Here is a 21565-nt window from a genome sequence, read left to right on the forward strand (position 1 = left end):
TCTTAACCAGCGGTCTTGCAGTGCTGCATTTTAGAAGCATCCCCTTTTCACCCTCAGCCCTAGGAGATATGTCCTATTTATCTCTGTTTGATCAAAGAAGTGGCATGTGGTAGATTTGCTTCAATTGGAGCCTCATCCTGTTGTAAGGTAAATCATTCCAGAAGCCACATTGTAAAATATAGAATACTGGAGTCTTTATTATATAGTTAACAGGCTCTGGCCGCCAGTTGTTACAAAGGCCTGCAGCATGCAAATACACATAACCCAGCTAGGAAACATGCTAAAGAGGAAAGAAAGAACAAGAACAATACCAAGAAGCCAATTCAGCTCCAAGTGGAGAGCTGAACTGGGACTCCATGATGACTGGAGATGAGCCAGGACACAGGACACGATTGCTGAGACACACACTTGGCATGGAGTCCAGCTGCTAGGCTGGTCTAGGCTTAAATAGGTTGACGCAGGGCACAGATCCTCAGGAAATTCCCAGTCCCAGTCACTAGATGACAGATTCAGTAACCTATCAGCCAAGTGCCTGCCCCCCGCCCCCTCCAGGGGTCTGAGCATGCCCAACCTGGGAGGCAGGTGATGGGGGGGGGTTCCTTCCCCCAGCATGAAGACAAGATGCCAGACTCTACCATCCACCATGTGGCCAATATGGCGCTGGCCAGACCTGTCCTACTTACTTCAATCCCTCCTACCTTTCTTCAGCGCTTGTTCTGCGAGGAGAAAAAAGATGGCCCTCCTTCTCTGTGCTACCCACCTATGCAGGGAAATAGGCTGGGTTTGTGAAGGATTTGTTTTTCTTTGTACAGAGTCTTTTCTTAATTGTCCAAGTATTAACTACTCCAGAATTAATTACTTCTTCCCATTTAAAAATTTGTGCTATGAGTTACTGAAAAAATATTCAAGGCCTGGCATAATTGCACAAGCCCGCTATTATAGTTACCCAGAAGGCAGAGATAGGGAAGGTTGGTTCTTGGCCAAGAGGGGCAAAAGTTAGACCCCATTTCCAACAAACAGTACTGTCATGAAGCTACTAAGGATGTTATAGGATAAGAATAAAGATTTTGCATTTTGTTCAGTCACATTCCCTGTTCTTTATTATCTACTACAATGTGCAAAGTGTTATAGTAGACATATTAAGAGATGGTAAAATGAATAAGATAGTTTTCTTCTTTCTAGAGGGTCGTAACTATGGAGACATATGACCCTATTATAAGTATATGTGGGTCAATTCTAGTAGTAAAATACAACTAAAATGATGGGAAGGAATGCAAGGAAAAAGTGTGGGTTTTTAGCTTATTCTTAAAGGATTACTAAGAATTTTGTCAGGTAGGCAGTGGCTATTCTAGATAATAAATAAACTTGAAGAGGAAATACACTGTTTATTGTGGAAATTTCTATAGTTTGGATCTGGAATGTTCCCCAGAAGCCTATATGTTCAAGGCTTATACTCATTCTATAGTGATAATGGGATGTAGTGAAACCTTCAACAGGATTTGGTGGGAAGTTTTCAGGTTATTTGAAGGAGATCATGGGTTCCTGGTCTTCTTCTTCTCTTTGCTTCCTGATGTGGGGTGAGCAGTTTTGCTTTGCTGTTTGCTGCTGTCATGAGACCTATGCCAGAGACCTAAAGCAGTGGGCCCACTACAGAATGGACTGGGAACTCTTAACACTGAGAGCCAAAATTAACCTTTTAGTTTTTGCAAGTTGCTTATATCAAGTATTTAATACAGTTGAGTAAGCTTGGGATCTATTCAGTTATGAGAGAAACCATGGTAATTCTTTCTCCAATGAGGTAATTATAAACAGGTCATGATGATATAGACTCTTATCACTAGATTAGAAATACGACTTGTGAGTAACAGGTGAGTTCAGTTTCATTTTAGTATTCGATCCTACTGGACTATATGCTCTTTGATTATATTTGTCTTCAATGAAGAAGAAATAAAGAATTCACAAAATGAAGATTTTCCAGAAGGGACTTTGAATAAAAGAAGACTTTTTGGATTGACAAGTAAGTCTATATTTCATACGAGTTGAATCTGATGGTGAGTTGCTCAGGTTTTATTTCATCAGATATCAGCTCTATGTCAGAGACATTATGTACAAGGGCAAAGGCTATATATATTTTGGCTGGCAGCCAGGTAGTCGTATAAGTGGGTTGACCTCTGAATGAAAATAGACTGAAACTGTCCTATGAAATCAGTAAGTACAAGGAATCTCCTAATAGCCAATTTTTGTAGGTGGCATTATTTATCTTAATGTGGTTTTGGAATGGTGATCACCTGTAGAGATAGAAATGTTAACCTTAATACAAGTTATGAAACTGTGGCTATTGAAAGAGCTGCTATATTTAGCTTTTTATGTAGGTTCCTTCCTGGTAGAATTATGCTCTGTCTGACTGAATTAGGTATATAAACATTATTATATGAGATTAAGCTATAGAGTCTAATTGTCTACCAATAATATAAATTCTGTTTTGTGGAAATAATTCTTCCCATATTGTAAAACTTGTCACACATTGCTGTTTTATTTACTCATTTTAGGCAAAGGAAATCCTCTTTATGAGTAAAGCGATTAAGAAATGCACATACAGAAACGGCTTAGGAATTGTAGTCAATAACTTTAAGTTATTTATGTTCAAAATAATTTTATGTAAAAGTTGAGTTCACATTTTAGTCAAGTTTTACTTTCTTGAACTTTTCAGATTATACAGTTTTGCTGAAAAGAGTCTAGAAAATGAGTTAAATTTTGCTTAGAAATATCTAGCATTTCAAGTTGGATGCTGGTGGCTCATGCCTGTAATCCTAGCTATTCAGGAGGATGAGATCTGAGGATCTCGGTTCAAAGCCAGCCTGGGCAGGAAAGTCCATGCTTGAGACTCTTATCTCCACTCAAAAACTGGAAGTGGCGCTGTGGCTCAAGCAGCAGAGTGCTCGCTTTTAGCTGAAGAGCTGAGGAACAGGGCCAGGCCCAGAGTTCAAGCCCTACGACGGACAAAAAGAAAAAAAAAGAAAAAAGAAATATCTAGCATTTCTTTCTTTGAAATTCTAATCATGTTTTTTCTTCTTTTTTCTACAGAAAATCATAATATAGTTTTAGTCTTCCTCTAATCTGTAGACTTCTACACAGGTGTCATATTCAAAGTGTCATATTAGTATTTTCTGTCATTCCTTTGTAGATTATGTATTATATTGTGTGGTTTTATACTGGAAACAAGGAGATTTTATTTATTTATTAAAACAAGCAGGTCTTACTCATATAAACAATAAATATTCAGTATCTCTGTTTTCAGTTTTCTACTCTGTAAAATGGAGCCAGTAATACCCTTTCCATAGGGACTTGTGAGTGTGCATTAAATGCAATAATGTATAACTTATAGTTAACATTCTGTAATGATACCTTTTATTACTACTTTCTATTTTTCTGTATATGAATTTTTCCTCACTAGCAAAGCTTAACTTGGTGCCTTGTACTCTCTCTTGGCTTATTTTATTCATAGCTGGCATTTTACCACTTGAATCATGCCTCTACTCCAGCTTCTTGCTGGTTATTTTGGAGATGGAATCTCAAGGGCCATTCTGCCTGGGCCATCTTTTTTTTTTTTTTTTTTGTCAGTTGTAATGAGTGAACTCTGGGCCTGGGCTCTGTCCCTCAGCTCTTCAGCTCAAGGCTACGGCTCTACCACTTGAGCCACAGTGCCACTTCTAGCTTTTTTCCTGCTTGTATAGTACTAAGGAATTGAACCCAGGGCCTCATGCATGCAAGGCAAGCACTCTACCACTGTGCTACCTTCACAGTCCCTGCCCGGGCCATCTTTGAACCATTATCTTCCAATCTCAGCATCTTGAGTAGCTAGGATTATAATGGGCATGACTACTTAGCTATAAATTACATTAAAATTTGTTTTATTAGCTTTAGTAGTTAGTTGTACAAAAGAGTTGTCATTCAACAAAAGAAGTTTATAAATACAATGTGTCTTGATCAATGTCACCTCCTTCAATATTCTCACACATCCCTCCCAACTCTAAGTTGCATTTTTAATAATAACTGAACAGGATCTGGATACACATTAAATATAACCAATAGAACTATGTTAAGGAATCTGCCAATATTTTATGGAACTTTTGTTTTTGGAGGAAATTTGTTTTTTCTACATTCGATTTGAAATCCGTCTGTTCCTCTACTTGGAAATTTTTTTATTTGGAATCTATCCACCTGGCTTCTTAGCGAATTCTGCTCTGACCAACTAATTAGAATTGCAGCCCAAGATATACACATCTCTCCTTCCACTCTGGTTCTTCTTATGATGCAGTTTTTCCCATGACACTTTTGATCATCTGATATAATGTTTCAATTTATTCATTCAGTATTATTATTGTTAATTATGTATACTAGCAAATAAGTTCCACAAAGGCAGAGCTTATTGTTCCTTGACTTAGTTGGAAAGGGCACATGGGAAATTCTAAAAGTCCTAACTAAAATGATATATTACTAATTTCTTTCTTTCTTTCTTTTCTTTCTTTCTTTCTTTTCTTTTTCTTTCTTTTCTTTTTCTTTCTTCCTTCCTTCCTTCCTTCCTTCCTTCCTTTCTTTCTTTCTTTCTTTCTTTCTTTCTTTCTTTCTTTCTTTCTTTCTTTCTTTCTTTCTTTCTTTCTTTCTTTCTCCTTCCTCCTTTCTCCCTCCTTCCTTCCTTCCTTCCTTCCTTCCTTCCTTCCTCCCTTGCTCATGCCCTCCTTCCCTCTTTTTTTCTGTCTGTTTCTGTGCTGAAGATTAAACCCCTGCTGGGTAAGTTCCCTTCTATTGAGCTACATGCCAAGGTATTCTTCTTAGAAAGAGACCAGTCTAATTAAATTATTGTGCCAGACCTCATATATTATTGATTAGTTCCTATTAATGAGCTTTACATTTAAATATAGTAATATTTTGGAGTCAGGGTTTCAAAATATAAATTTTGAGGGGAAATGGTATACTCTTTATCATGTTAGAAAAAAAAAAGATGAAGAAAAAATGGTGAATTCCATGTTGTAAGTCCATTCTGCCATAAACACAGCTAAAAATTAATTGTTTTTGTTTAAAAAAATCTTCAAGGGGCTGGGAAGGTGGCTCAGTGGCAGAGCGCTTGCCTTGCATGCCCGAGGCCCTGGGTTCCATTCCTCAGCACCACATAAGCAAAAAGAAAAAAGCTGGAAGTGGTGCTGTGGCTCAAGTGGTAGCGCGCTAGCCTTGAGCTGAAGAGCTGAGGGACAGCACCCAGGCCCAGAGTTCAGGCCCCACGACCAGACCCCCCCCCCCAAAACAAAACAAAACAAAACTTCAAGTGGGCATACAAAGGGGTTTCAATTCAGCATGTCAGTTTATAATTATGGTGCATCAGGTTCCTTTTTAGAGAGTATAGGTCTTTTGCCTTAAAAAATTCTCTAGTCATATTTCCTTTGTGATTTCAAAGCTTTGAGATCATATCCTAGTGCTTTTTCATTTAATATTATATAAAGTAAAGTCAGATCACAAACCATACATACTGTATTCATACAAGATTAAGAACTCTTTATCTTCACAATAACTCCATTATTATTTCTATGTTTCAAGGAAATAGGTAGCTGTCATTGTTTATGAAGAAATGGTAGTGTAGAATAGCAGATCTTTTAATTTTTAGTAGCTGACAGAAATTTTTTTCTTGGTGAAATGTTGACAGAAACAAATACTTGTCAGACAAATCTTGTCTACAGATTACACTCAGCACATGTTTGGATAATACGGTTCACAATAATAATATTTATATCCTAAATTTGGTTAAATGAGGGCATTTTATACATTTGCCAGTGCCAGATTCAAAGTGCTCAATAAATGTTAATGGTCATTAGTTGTATATACATTTCCTCTAGTCATTGAAACTCTTTATGAAGTTAGAAATGCTGTTTTTATCTTTCCAGTACTCACTGTGTTCACTTCATATATCTTAGAGACCCGAGGTCAGTTAAAAGCTACTTCATCCTTTTTAAAGGACACATGCTATACCCTTTATTATGATGTATCATAATTTATTTCCTAGCTACAAATATATTTATGAGACTTACTTTTCCCAATGTAATAACTATATGTATGATAATATATTTAGGAAAAAATAGAGGTTTTATTAAATGCATACTTAAATATTACTTAACTTATAATTTATAATTATATATAATTAACCATTTATAAACTGGTAATTTTTACATAAGTATAATCTAATTCTTTAGTGTAAATAAATCTTTATACTTTAAAACTCAAGTATAAACATTTAAACTTACAAGTTTTAGAGATTTATTGTTTTTGTTTCATCTTAGGTATTTTCATCTGTAATGAAGATAATTGAGGAACAGAAGATTGAGTAAGGCCTTACAGCATTGGCACTGGATTAGAGATTTAGAAAAGTTAACTTTTGGTTTTAGTATTCCAGTTTCATAAAATTCAATTTCTAAACTGATTTAGGGATCAAAATTAGAATCTAGTGCTGTACCAAAAGGTGCACTGGTACTTATTCCAGCATTTAAAAACATTTTTTATAGAAAGAAAGGAGATAGCCAGGAAGCCAAGGTCTATAGTCATTCATAATGAAATACACAAAATGCAATTTTATGATGTCAGTTCTTGGCATTATAATCTATATAACTGATTTAATTGTGGACATCTGTGCATCTGTTAGGTTTTTCCATGAAGGACAATATGTTTCTGGTGTTTTAATATTAAGCTTCATGCTTTTTGGAACTCTTGTGGTCCAGTGTTTTAGTTATACTTGGTTTAAGGATGATTTAAAAACAGCAGACCAAGAAAGTCAAGATTGTTTTCTTCTACTCCATTGCCTGCAAGGAGGAGTTTTTAGAAGGTGAGAATACATTTTGACCACTTATATTACTGTGACTTTTTGTGAACAGAAACTAACTTTTTGTATGAATAGTCAATTATGCCATGGTTCCCTATTGGCAAGTAGCACAAATGATTTGCTTTTCATTATTGGTACTTATGAGTAATTACTGTACTGGGATATTTTTCCAAACTCATAATCTCCCAGGCTGGCTTTGAACTTGGAGTCCTCCTGCCTTAGCTTCCTTCCCAAGTGCTAGGACTACAGGTGTGTACCACCATATCTAACTTAGTAGACTATTTTAACTTAGCTAATTAAGTTATTGTTTCTGATATTGTACTCAATTTTATCTTCTATGTATATTTTAAGCCAGATAGTGTAAATGTAACCCAACACTTGCAACTTTTACAGAGTACTTACTTTTCTTATAATCATTGATTTACATGAAATTTTTGCTATAATCATGCTATAATCAATGTGGTCATGTAGTTAGATACGTACAGGGTCATATACAACTCAAAGAAATTATAAGAATTATGTTGTTAAAACCCTACTTTAAGCTGGGGACCAGTGGCTCACATCTGTGAAAATAGCTACTCACGCGGCTGAGATCTGAGGATTGCAGTTCAAAGTCAGCCCAGGCAGGAAAGTCCATAAAACTCTTATCTCCAATTAATCACCAAAAAGCCAGAAGTGGATCTTTGGCTTAATCAGTGGAGAGCTAGCCTTGAGCAAACAAATGCAGAATTAGAGCCCAGACTCCGAATTCAAGCCACAAGACTGGCACAAAAAGACAAAATAAACCCCCAAAGAAAAACCTTATTTTATAGCTACAATGGACTCTTACTAGGCCTGAAATTCCATAATTCTCCATATAACCAATTAATGACATTTTGATTATTACTTTGGGATCTTATTCTGTTAAAAACAATATACACCTTAAAAATAAAGAGAAATATCAAAGACATTTATAAAAGAGGATAATATACTATTTTTATAGTTAGATTTTGAATTTGGGTTATCTTAGACACTAACATAGAGAATAATTTTTTATTGTATCCTGTTAAAAGTAGCAAAGTTATAGGCATTACTTGATACTTAAAAAATTCTAAGCTTTGATTATAGTACTTAATAATGACATTACATTAATGTAGAACTTCATAGTGTTCACATTGTTTTTCATTGTCTTTAAAAAATTATAGTATTAAGGTTATTCTTTTGATCACTGGCGTTATTATTCTTTAATCCAAATGGAAACTATCTGTCTGTATGTGGGTAGTTGAATGTGCAAAGGTCTTGTATTTGCAAAGTAGAACAAAGGTTACTTGCTTTTCACTGCTGGTATTTATGAGCCATTTCTGTACTGTCAGAATTTTCCAGATTCATTAATAGACTTTTAATTTAATACATGTTTTACTTTGGTAAGAGAAACAAAATGTGTAGAAAGAAAGATGTTTGTAGGTTTTCCAGAAGCAGAATAGAAACCTCAGTTACTAATACTGGAAGTCACTTTTGGAACTATACATCTCAATGAGAAGGAAAAAAAAAAACAGAGTAGATGTGCTGATAACTAAATAGATTTATAGTAAGATTTACTGAGTATTTTGTTAATGAAAAGTATGTAATTGTAATATGTGAAGGATAAGAATTATTCATGCAGTGAGTTTATAAATATAGTAAATAAGAGTTTATTTGCCATTCTGTCAGTGAAAAATGTCACATTAACAGAACTATTTCACTAGTATTTCAACTGATACATTTAAGATAATTATTAATTGTATTATAAATGAAAGATGAAGTTTGGTTTTTAGTGTCTCAGAATAATTTTAGTAACTTTTTTATCTTAGTAATTTTTGATAGAATGTCAGACATTGTGTATAGAAAGCATAGAGGCAGTGGACAATGTTGTTTTCTTTTTCTCTGCTAAGTATTTATAGTAAAGGTCAGCCTCCAGGTGGAAAGCCTCCTTACTTCATAGATCCTGAACAGTAGCCTTTATTTCTTTGTTTTTATAAGCTTGCTAGCACCTTTACCTTGCTTTCAAAAACTCTCCACTTAGCTTTTAACTGCCATCATGTAGTTTCAACATTAAGCAAATGTCTTAGGGGAAAAAATTGAGATTGACATCATACAGTTAGGCAAAATCTCTAAAACTAAAGCTAGTTTCTCTGTTTACTAACAATAGCCCTTTGAAAAGGCCAAATTCCGATACTTTTGTCCTGAGTGAAAGAATCAGCAAATACCTTCAGGCAACAAGCATATATAGAATTATCAGCTCATTTTTAGTTTCTCTGGGTTTTACAGGAGCATTCTTCTGCTTCAGATATACTAAGTGAGCAATTTAAAATTATTCTGTATGTAAAGGAAAACAAAATCTTTACTGTTCAACATTGATAATTAAGACCTCAAAACACTTACCATGTGCCACGTCGCAACCATGTCCCCAATTTACATAATGAAGTTGGTAGTGTTTTAATTTCTACTTTAACTCCTTATTAGGTGATATTATTACTGCAGTATTCTTTTTATACAGTTAATTTTTGTTTGCATTTATTCTTTCTTGAATTTCAGAGCTTCCCTAGAATCCTTTTTTCTTCTGCCTTTCTGAAGTTTGTCTTTAAAAATTTCATCTATATTGAGTTTCTGTTGGTGACATCTGTTCATTTTTTGTTGTTTGAAAATTTTATTACTAGATGAGTAGTTATTTTCCTTCTGTGTATTGTATTCTCTTGTCTTTTGGTTTGTATTATTTTGGAAGAGTTAGATTTCAGTCTCATTGCTGCTCATTTAAAAATTTAAATACATTAACATGCTTAGTTCTACATGAAACCTTAGTGGTATTTATTCTTATAATTCGTAATATTTTCTCTTTTCATTTAGTGATTTCTAGTTCTATACATAGTAGTATAGATAATTTGTATACATAGTTTGTTTTAATTATCCCTAAATGTTTCATATAAATATAAGTGGAATTTATTTTTAATTTAAATTTCTGTTTTTTTCTGGTATAGAGAATTAAGTTCATTTTTATATGGATTTATTTTAGTCCTATGACTTTGCTAAGGACATTTAGCAACTTAATTTTTTCTAAAATGAAGTGTTAACAACAGCTTAAGAAAACAACAGTGATGCACTGAGTGCTTTGGCACAATCATAAATCAGTGCTGACTTAAACCTTTGTCCTCCCTTCAAGAAAGAGTTTTAGTTGTAGTGACAGCAACAGAATGGAAACAACCAAAATGGTGTTGTCTAATCACACATCATTTGTTTCCAGTATACATCAATGGAATTGCTTATTCTTAAGCGTATTATTTATTTATCTCTCTGTGAGTGTGTGTGTGTGTGTGTGTGCGCGCGCGCTATTCCTTGGGCTTGAACTCAGGGCTGTGGGTTGTCCCTGAGCTATTTTTTTGTTCAAGGCTAGCACTGTACCCCTTTAGCCACAGCTCCACTTCCATCTTTTGGTAGTTAATTGGAGAGTCTCACAGACTTCCCTGCCAAGGGCTGTTTTTGAACCATGATCTTCATATCTCAGCCTTCTGAGTAGGTTTACAGGAGTGAGCCACTAATCTTTACTTTTTAAGAGCTTCAACTTGCTAAACACACAACTACCCACATTTCCACTGGCAGGAGAGCCCATTTTTTTTCCCAAAGCTTTTATTTATTTATTTATTTATTTTTATTGTAAAGATACTATACAGAGGGTTACAGTTACATGAGTGAGGTAAGGAGTACACTTCCTCTTGAACATTGTTACCCCCTCCATTGTTTTCCCCCTACCATCCCCTCCCTCCCTCCCTTCCCCGAGGTTCTTTTTTTTTTTTTTTTGATTGTGATTAAGTGATTACTTAATTTCCGGAAATTCACAGTATTGTGGAATAATGATGCTCATTTAAAGTCACAAGTTCATTCTAACTTTCCTGGAGCAAATTGTCTATCACAGTCTGTAATATATAACGGTGCTCACATGTTATATGCCATATATGTGATCAGCAGCATGGAGAACCCCTTTTTTTTTTTTTTGATGTTTTTGCTTCTTTGGTGTGAGTTGTGCTTCCTTGAAAGTGCAAAGAGAGCAAGCTGAGCCCTATAGGACTTAGAGCATCAGGACTATTTCAGCTCCACTTACAGAACTGGTTGAAGGAATTCCTAATTTGTGCTTCAAAGGCTTAGCTTCCTTTGGTTGTCCTTGTAAAAGCAGAGGCAAGCAGGCACAGGAGAGAGATTATTTTAAGGTTTATCATAGGGGTCATATTTCCCAGGAAAAGGAGCACATGGTGTCTGTCCCTATCCAAAGTGGCAAGTGAGTCTGGGGACAGGTATTGAGGTATGTGTGTGTGCACGTGGGGCTGGGTCGAGAGAGGCCAGCTGTATGGCAGGAACTCTAGGGCAGGGAGGAGCTCAGGACTGATAAGGCTGAGGACCAGAGGTGGGGATAATACTAACATTCCCAGCTTTGTTGTTTTATAAAAATGTTAGCTAGGGGTCCCAGCACAGGGGTATGGATGGAGATCATTTCTTCTAAAGCTACTTCCTGCTGTAAAGGGGCAAAATAGTCAGGGGTCCCTGATTTGTTGCTTGGTCAGATACCATCCCAGAAGCATTTGCTTGATAGTTTGGTTGGTAAAGATCCTCATCTTTTCAATGACAATAGTTATCTAAAATGCAAGGCACAGTTAGTAAAAGGCAAAAATTGCTGTTAGCAGCCCAAGAGTAGAACAAGCTAAGGAGAGACTGATTCCCAGAAGAGGCTAGCAAAGACCTGAGATTGCCTTTTCTGTCTCAGATTGGAGACATAGCATGGCATCTGGCTCTTCACACCCTGGCAGAGGAGTAAGACTTTTCCTACTTTAAGATAACAGTAACCTAATGGGGAGGTAGCAGAGATTTTCAAGGTACCAGAGCCAATGGGTGTCATGGGTTACTTTGGCTACTTCTTGCTGGCCTGAGAATGTTGAGGAGCCCTGGAGCTGTGGTCTTTAGGGTCCAAGTCTGAACTGGGCAAGGCAGGATAGTGTAAGTGAAATCTCTGGTTGCCTGTAGTAACAGGAGGACCTTGACTTGTTCCCAGGTGGTGTCCTGGTTGGGGGGCTGTTATCCTGTTAAAAGAAACTTTTGGTGGGGCTAGGAAGATGGCTCAATGGTAGAGTGCTTGTCTTGCATGCATGAGGCCCTGGGTTTGATTCCTCAGCAACACATAAGTAGAAAAAGCCGAAAGTACCACTGTGCTTAAGTGGTAGAGCACTATCCTTGAGCTGAAGAGCTGAGGGACAAAGCTCAGGCCCAGAGTTTAGGCCTCACAAATGAAAAAAAAAAAAAAACTTTTGGAAAGGTCAGGCAAAAAGCAGGCAAGGTGTTAAGTATAGTTTGTGTGAACGACATAGGAGGACACACACTGACCATGGACAGAAAAGTTCCATTTGGAGCATAAGCCCAGTTGTGGCCCATTACAAGGAAGGAGGAATAACTGGACTGGGGACAGGAAGAGGATGTCTAGGGTTTTTGGCAACTGGGTAGGGGAGAGCATAGTGGACTGGTTGTGAGTAATCAGTCAGAGGCTACTATAAATACGAATAGTAAGCAACAAAGGCAAGACTGTAACTTTCTGTCCAGTTAGAAGGTAGACAGGTATGGATATTAAGTGGGCAAGCAACTATTTCTCTTGATCTCTCAGCTCTGATTAATTTTGAAAGGGCAAGTGTAAAGTGAATCCATTTAGAATGCTATTTCCTCTTACTCCTCTCCACAGTTTTCTGTTGTCAGGACTGAACTTGTCCAGGGGGTCTCAGTGCTCATTGCTGGGATAGCTTGTCCCAGTTGGCTTTCAAAAGGTATAAACTCAAGGCCTGGGCACTGTCCCTGAGTACTTCTGCTCGAGGCTAGTGCTGTACCACTTAAGACTCACAATGCCACTTTCAGCCTTCGGCTGGTTACTTAGAGGTGAGAATCTCTCAAGCCATGCCTCCCACCTGGCTCTTTGCTGGTTAGTCAGGAAATGAAGTTTTAGAGTTATTCTTTGTGCCTGGGCTTGCTTTGCACTGTAGTGAAAGGAGTCTTTGTCACAAAAGCCCTTTTTATTTCCAATTAAAGCAACAAGGAGATCAGTGGAGACAGAGGTTACCTATAACCTGTTAACAATTGACTAACAATTACTTTTCAGAATTTCATAATAATTAAACTGAGTAGATGTTTTCAAACTGCAACTAATTGGCACTCTAGGTACCACTCTAGGCTGCCTCTGGGCAGCCTCTGGCAGTTTAAAATGGCTTATGTACAACATTTAACCTTTAATAAATGTAAAGAACTTTGCTTGGGCTACAGGAGTGTAGCCTGTTTAGCACATTGGTTTGCAAAAGCATGTTTCTGGGTGACTGAGGAAAGCTGACCTTAACAATGCCTTTAGTCAGATCTCAGTAGGGACATAATTTCAGGTCCACAAACTTTCTTTCCTTAACAGATGAATTTTTGTGGCTGGTGACAGCCTAAAAGCCATTGCCAATTAGGGCTTTGAGCAGATACAGGGGGTTTGGGATTTAAAGTGTGGGATTCCCCACATTTTTACAACCTTTGCTTTTTACTACCCACTATCACAGATGACTGGCAAGTCCTTGCCAAGTTATGAAGTAGACAGACATGGGCATTAGAAAGGCATGCTTACAATTTACTTTCCCATGACCTTCTGGCTCTGATCAATTTTTGAAGGATCAAGCACAAGTGACTCTGTGATCTGACACCATCTCTGACATTCAAGCAGTGGCTTGTAACTGCCTTTTGACACTCCATCATTGCCAGGGTCCCAGGAGTGTCTTTTTCCATGCTGGGATAAATGCACCTTTGGCATTTTCGTTGATTGGTCGCTGGACTTGAGCTTAGGGTTTGAGTGCTGTAATTCAGCTCCCTAGCTCTAGGCTTGCACTCTACCACTTTGAACCCCAAAGCAGCTCCACTTTTCAGCATTCTGCTGGCTGATCAGAGATGACAGTCTCATAGGGACCTTTCTCTGCCTCGGCTGGCTTTGAACCTTAGGTCTCAGACCAAAGAGTCTTTACAAAAGACCATTTTACTCCAGTTAAAAACAATGAAGGTGGGGCTGGGAAGTTGGCTTAGTGGTAGAGCGCTTGCCTTGCATGCCTGAGGCTCTGGGTTTGATTCCTCACCACCACATAAGCAAAAAGAAAAAAGACGGAAGTGGTGCTATGGCTCAAGTGGTAGAGTGCTAGCCTTGAGCTGAAGAGCTGAGGGACAGCGCCCAGGCCCAGAGTTCAGGCCCCATGACTGGACCCCCCCCCAAAAAAAAAAAAAAACAATGAAGGTGGTCATTGGAAGTAGTTTTATAAGCATGGTCTTACCTGGAACTTATTAAGGGCCACAGTTACATCTGACAAACTTGTAAGACTCCTCTGTCCCTCTCTGTGGGCCTGCTGGAAGCTGTTACCAAAAACTTACAATGGCGAACTGAAATAGCAATTAAACAATCATTTTGATAATCCTAATTTATCTTTTTCCACTTTGAAACAATTTACTTTAAAAAATTTTTTGTCTGGAAAGCCAGCCACTCTACTTCCCAAATTTTTACAAAGGAGATGCCATTTTTAATCCCTTTTCCCAAAGTAACTTTAATTTACATTTAAATGCTCTTTTGAAACATTACCTCTTGGACTATGGTTTAAAATGGCCATTTTTTTCCTATAGTCTGAGTTATCTTTAGGGAATTTTGAACTCAAATGCAATTATAAGCACTAGCAGTGTACCAAGAATCTAGACTTAGCATGTTTTTGCCTTTTAGAAATACATCCAATTGCAGAATAGCACAGAAATCAAATCACATTCTTTGCTCACATACCTTTATGGTCTGTTCTTGTGGAGATTAACATTACCAACAGGTGGAAGGGAACACAAATCACACTGCAGCTCAGACCTTTACATCATCTGATTTGCATTCCATTCCCCACAGTAATCCTCACCCTCAATCAGGAGGCTTTGGTCAAGTGTGATGGAGCAAGGCCTGAATCTGGGTTAGGCTACAGTAATGTCCCCCAGCATGTATGGATTGTCTCAGCTCCCATTATTTTCCTGCAAAATTTCTACACATACTGGTTAAAGACCTGGTTTACACTGCTTTTGCAAGCTGGTGCCCACTGGTGACAACTTTATTTAGTTCCCATAGCATTTTCCCATGAATGGTAGCAACTACATCCTGAATCACTTTGGTCCCTTGATCTTAAAGGGAGTTGATCGGTGCACAGGAGAGAAAACAGAGTAATAAAACCATAGCCTTATTTTACTGGTCATGATCAGATGTACAACATTTAACTTTAGCTTAGATGGACATAAGGAATGACATAAATCACAGCCAACTTAATTACCAACTTCATTTACTTTTCAAGGGAAACTATTTTTTTAAAACTCCTTTCCCAAGACTTTAAAAAACTGTCTGTTTTTGTTTTTGTTTTTGTTTTTTTTTGGGACCGGTTGTGGGGGCCTGAACTCTGGGCCTGGGTGCTGTCCCTTAGCTCTTCAGCTCAAGGCTAACGCTCTACCACTTGAGCCATAGCACCACTTCCGGCTTTTTTCTTTTTGCTTATGTGGTGTTGAGGAATCGAACCCAGGGCCTCATGCATGCAAGGTAAGTGCTCTGCCACTGAGACACCTTCCCAGCCCCCTGCCTGTTTTTTCTATTTGGCTTGTAGTCATGTGATCCCAGAATTTTCAAGGCAACTCAGATTAAATCACAGCTTCCATTGACAAAGATCTTTTAGCAAGCAGAATACTTGGTATCTTTGCAACTATGACCATTTTACATATTTTACATATAGACAAATCAACATGTTTGTGCACAAATCATAGGGTGTGCTTAGATTTTTATATCAGCTGTTTAGGTTTTTTTTTTAAGTTTAGCAGTATTATTTGTCTAATTATGATGGAACCATGTGGTCAGTTATAAAACAAAACTTTGCTACAGTTATAAAACAAAACTTTGCTAACAATACCAAAACTTTTCAGTAGACAGGAGACAGGACATACAGAGACATGTGACATGCCATAATGGTGCCTGGGTTGGTCAGATCAGGGGAGAGGGTCACAGAATCAAGTCAAGTTGGCACAAAATCAAATTGGTGCAAAAGAGCAGCTGAGCTACCATGATGCCAAGAAGGCTCCTGTTAAAGTTCTCTATTTGCCACATGGTCAATGCTAGAGAGAACTTAAGATTTCACAGAATTTAACAGAATCTCCATGCTTAACAAAAAAAAACAGTTCCTCTTTAAAACAATGCAGTAATCCTTTGAGACCTTTGGTTTCAAACCTTTTAACAAGTTTACATATATATTTTTTTTGTGCATAAAGATCTTAAAGTATGGAAAATAAAAACTAGCCTACATTTTCCTGAATTTGTAGTGGCAAGAGATATTTTTGTCAATCTTATTCTTGTGGTTGACCAATATTTAAGAGAAACTTTTAACCAAATTACTTTAGCTGGGCAATATTCCAGGGCTTGCTTGCTAGCAGGTATATTCATCCCACCCATACCAACTGATATTCTGAATAGTAGTTTTATAGGTAGGCAGAGTTTATGGGGACAGGGGGTGGGGAGAAGAAGGAAGAGAGAAAGGGGGGAGGGAGGGAGAAATAGAGGGAGGGAGAGAGAGGGGGGTAGTTTTGCCCAAGCACTCACAGAAGTGGAGTTTCAAATTTGGGGTCCTTCCCATGGTAAATGACCTTTGGAATCAAAGAACTTTCTGCTGAGCATCCTTGACAGTGCAGTTTGGTCCCTTAAAAAGGGAATTCAACAGCTGATTACAGTTGGCACTCAATCATTGGGTCCCTTGGCCACAGGAGGCCCTTGAAGTGAGATCCAGCCTTGGTGCCAAGTAATTTTGCTCTGGGGGTGGGGGGGGGGCTCTGTAGCCCTCACAAAGACTTGGTAGCCTATACATAAATCTGAAATCTGGATCTCCAGCCTAACTGGTCACTTACCTTGGAGTAGGAATGAATCAGCCACTGTTGGATGGGTAGGAGGTAGAGTGCTTGGTCAGGAAAAAGTTGCCTTGGTGGTCCTCTAGTGACAGCAATGTAGGATTGTGGGCTAGGTCCCAGGGAAGCTGGTCAAACACCCGTTTGAAGTGGGGCGGGTGGGGGGGTTTGGGGAGGTAGGGAGAGGGAAGGGGAAGGCAAATCCACTGGGGAATCTATGCTGGGTTTTGCACATCATCTGTAATACTTCACGGTCATCCCATGGGACCATGCAGAGGCAAACAGGCACAGGAGAAAGATTAGTATAAGGTTTATTAGAGGGGCCATATTTCCCAGGAGAGGGAGCACGTGGTGTCTGTCCCTACCCAAAGTGGCAAGTGAGTCTGGGGGCAGGTAGTGAGGTAGATGTGTGTGCAGGTGGGTCTGGGTGGAGAGAGGGAGTGGCCAACTGTATGGAGGGAACTGGAGCAGGGAGGAGCTCAGGACTGGGTGGAGCTGAGGACCAAAGGTGGGGATAATACTAACAGACCTCAGTTGTTATATTGCTTATAAAATACAAACTTGTGGAGCTCCTGACTCATTTTTTTTTGTTGTTGTTAGTTCTAGTGCTTGAACTCAGGAACTAGGAGCTGTCCTTGAGTTTTTGTGCTCAAGGCTAGAGCACATCTTGAGCCACTGGCTTTTTGGTAGTTAGTTGGAGATAAGAATCTCACAGACTTGCCTGTCTGGGCTGTCTTTGAATGGTGATCCTCAGATCTCAGCCTGTATAGCTAGTATCACAGGTGCGAGCCACTAATGTCTGGTTTGGACTAGTTTTAATTTCATGGATTCTTGCACAGTTGGAAGGGTAAGAAGAAACATAAAGGGCTTGCCTTTATGATGACTTTTTACATAGACAATCATATCTCTGGGTGTAGTGACCGCCTACTCGACCAGTGAGGAAAAACGACCACCACACCAGGAATCTTCTCAGATCACGCTTTATTGGAGAGCCTTTTAGTTGTAGGAGAGCTTGGGCGCGAGAGAGCGTGCACCCGAAACACAGCCGCTTATATAGGGAATTCGAACACGGGTCTTTTCTATTGTTGGTCGCCTGCCTTTTACCGTCACCAGGTGTCATGGGATTGGCTGGGGACACTACCGGGCTCGCGCACGCGCACAGCCCAGGCGTCCCGCCAAGCACTGTCTGGAGTGGTAATCCTCAAAACTGCAAGGGAGTGGGCGGAGTCTCGCCTCGGCTCCCTACAGTTCCCCCTTCTTTGTTTTATGGCAACAGGTAAGAGTAGAGGTTGGGCCTCTGTCTAAGACATTAATGAGAGGACCTTGCACTGGCCTTCGCCTGAGGGGCGCCTTCCCCAGTGATGACCAGGCCCGTCCGATGCCTTTTTTGCAGAGGTGGGATCTTGGGCATCAACCCACTTGCTACCCAGCATGCTCTTCTTGAGGAGATGGTACCCTCAAGTGCAGTGCACTTGCCTGGCACCCTGTCCCAAATTGCAAATTGCATACCTGTCCCGGTGCAATGGGATCCCCTGATCCCTCGGGGTGCTAAGGCTATGCAGAATGGTAAGGCTTAACTGCCTCTTAGGGCCAACAGCCAAATCTGGGGTGAGGATCCACTCTCCAAAGCGGCTAATGCTTGCGAGATAACAACCTTGTCCCTTCTGGTTTGGGCTCGAAGGCGACAGACCAACCATAGGCAGACCACGCATCCTCCCAAGCAGCAGGCTAAAAACATTCTGACTCCCACCCGCTCTTTGAAAAAGGACACCGCAGAGGCAATCCAGTCAGTAAATTGTAACAGCCCACAGCATCATTGGTTTAGCTATCACAGGGATTGCTATTAGCACTGTTGCTAACAGCAGGAAGATCAGCTGCATCTTCAAGAGGGGGTTCTGCTGCAGTCTCCACCGGCCTGGTCAGTCTCGTTGGCACCCAGTGAGGTACTTCTTGACTCTGTGGAAAAACACAAACAGCTCCCCTGGATCTCGTTAGTACCGGATCCGGTCCATACCATTTATTATTAATAACATCCTTCCACATAACCATGTCTTTAGTATCCATGGAGTCTCTTGTCATATGCCGATCTGCGGCAGACTGATCGTTGTCATTTAGAATTAAAAAATTAAGGGTAAAGAGCGCAAGAGAAAGTCTTTCCCTGGGGGACGCGGACTCAGCAACTCCCCCTTTTTGTTTTTGAAGCATTTCTTTTATGCTTCTATTAGCTCTTTCCACTATACCTTGTCCTTGAGGATTGTAGGGCAATCCGGTGGTGTGGGCAACCTGCATTTGTGCGCAAAAGGCGTGAAAACCATGGGAAGTATAAGCAGGGCCATTATCCGTCTTGAGTCTAAGGGGCTTTCCCCAAGCTGCCCAAGCTTCTAAGCAGTGTATTCTGACGTGAGACACCTTTTCTCCTGCCAAAGGTGTGGCATGAATGACACCGGAAAAGGTGTCCACAGACACATGTAAATATTTCAACTTACCAAATTCCGTCAGATGAGTAACATCCATTTGCCATAGGGCGTTTGGTCTCAACCCCCTGGGGTTTACCCCCACATGGGGAGGATGAAGAAAGGTGACACAAGATTTACAGGCTTTAACAATATCTCTTGCCACATGCCTGGACAAATTATATCTTTTCCTAAGGGTATTAGCAGGTACATGATACAATCTATGAAAGTCTTTTGTCAATTCTACAGGATCAGCAGCGACCAGAGCCATAGCCCGAGTTGCCTGGTCCACCAAATCATTACACTTTGCCATCGGGCCTGGCAACATGGAGTGGGCACGAATATGTCCAATATAAAAAGGATGTTTTCTGTTTAAGATAAGGGATTGAATCTGTAACAAAACATTAGAAATTGTACTGGCCTGCTTAACTGAAGCAGCAACTTCAAGAGAAGCAACGGCATTTACAACATATAATGAATCAGAAAATAAGTTAAAAGGTTGATCAAATCTTTTAAAAACTTCAAGCACAATTAAACATTCAACAGCCTGTGGGACATTCGGCCGAAAATTAAAAACTACCGGCTGTTTGTGTCCTTGAACAAAAAAGGCACCTTGTCCAGATTTTGATCCATCCATAAAGATGGTTAGAGCATCAACCAAGGGCTCCTTTGAAGTGACAACAGGAAAATACACTAAATTTTTGTTAACTATGGCAAGCAGAGGATGCTTAGGATAATGATTATCAATTACATTTGGAAATGAGCAAACAAGAATTGCCCACATATCCATTGTGGCTGCTAAAATTTCAACTTGCTCACGGGTGTATGGAATAATTAATTTATCTGGAATTTTTGCAAAGTGCATTAAACAACACTTTATACCCAAAATTGCCTGCTTTTTTATTTTTTTTATTTTTTTTATTTTTTTTTATTTTTTATTTTTTTTCTCAGATCAAAATTGCCTGTTTAGCCACTAATTCAGGAAAATATTGAACAGTTTTTGCTCCCACAGAATCATAGCATTAATAGTTAGCCTTCGAAGCAAGGCAGTGGTATAATTGGCCGTCACCCCATAAGTCCTGACTGCCTCAACTAAATCTTTTAACTGGGAGTAGGAAACCGGCTCAAGAATTCTCTCATTAGTAATGGGATTTTCAAAAACTGGAAAAGCGGCCACTAACGGCGACCAGGTGCTGCCTTTTATAAAGTGACTCTTCCCTGCCGGCGGGCACGGCAGGGGGGCCGACGGGTGAGGGGCAGCTCCGTTTCCTCTCCCTGGCTGCTGCGGTACTCCCACCCCTAGGGGGCGCCACCCTCCATATCTGTCTGCCACGTGCTCCGCCGCAGCCTCTTCTAACTCTTCACTATCAGCTGGATCGAGCTGCTCTCCCTCCTCCTCTAACATTTCTTCCTCTGAGTCACTCACAAGATTACTATATTCTTGGTCCCGCCCTTCCACATGTAGGGCTGAGAACCGGTTTGCTTTTAAAGAAGGGCACGGGGGTCTCCTCGAGAGCCCCTCCCTAAAACCCTTCTCCTTTTGTGAGGGCTGCAGCCCCTCTTGCTTTAATTCTTTAGGATCTTTTTGTCTTTTTTCCCTTTTTCTTTTAGGCCTATTTTCCTCCCCCTTACTGTATGCTGACTCTGATAGACTATCCTGATGCTGCGTTAGTACTTTGCGTCCTTCCTGGATTAAATCAAACCCTCCCTCCTCGAGGCAAGTGCGCACCATCAAAAAGACAAGCCACAAGGGAAGAAGCAATGCAAGCAACCAATAAATATCTAAATCTACAGTGAACAGCATACCGGGGGATATTTACCGACGTCTCCTCTCCGCGTGTTGAGTTCTGGCTCCAATTCGGCCTCTCGCGCGGGTCCCGTCCCTGGTTTGTTCCCGGGTCTCGGCACCAATTGTAGTGACCGCCTACTCGACCAGTGAGGAAAAACGACCACCACACCAGGAGTCTTCTCAGATCACGCTTTATTGGAGAGCCTTTTAGTTGTAGGAGAGCTTGGGCGCGAGAGAGCGTGCACCCGAAACACAGCCGCTTATATAGGGAATTCGAACACGGGTCTTTTCTATTGTTGGTCGCCTGCCTTTTACCGTCACCAGGTGTCATGGGATTGGCTGGGGACACTACCGGGCTCGCGCACGCGCACAGCCCAGGCGTCCCGCCAAGCACCGTCTGGAGTGGTAATCCTCAAAACTGCAAGGGAGTGGGCGGAGTCTCGCCTCGGCTCCCTACATCTGGGAAATAAATATACCATCTTGATTACTCTTACTTTATATCCT

At 39.9% G+C, this 21565-nt stretch overlaps 1 protein-coding gene across 1 annotated transcript in view; it reads left to right on the top strand.

The window, feature by feature from the left end:
• Positions 1–1968: 1968 nt before the first annotated feature.
• Xkr9 (XK related 9) overlaps positions 1969–21565 on the top strand; it is a 31974-nt gene continuing 12377 nt past the window's right edge. The window contains exons 1-2 of the mRNA XM_069991790.1: positions 1969–2017; positions 6330–6868. Of these exons, the coding sequence (XP_069847891.1) occupies positions 6597–6868 (272 nt within the window). The 5' untranslated portion in view covers positions 1969–2017; positions 6330–6596. The remainder of the gene's footprint in view (positions 2018–6329; positions 6869–21565) is intronic.

The sequence above is a fragment of the Dipodomys merriami genome, unplaced genomic scaffold (assembly GCF_024711535.1).
Source record: "Dipodomys merriami isolate MVZ:Mamm:240054 unplaced genomic scaffold, mDipMer1.0.p SCAF_4, whole genome shotgun sequence".
Taxonomy (NCBI): Eukaryota; Metazoa; Chordata; class Mammalia; order Rodentia; family Heteromyidae; genus Dipodomys; species Dipodomys merriami.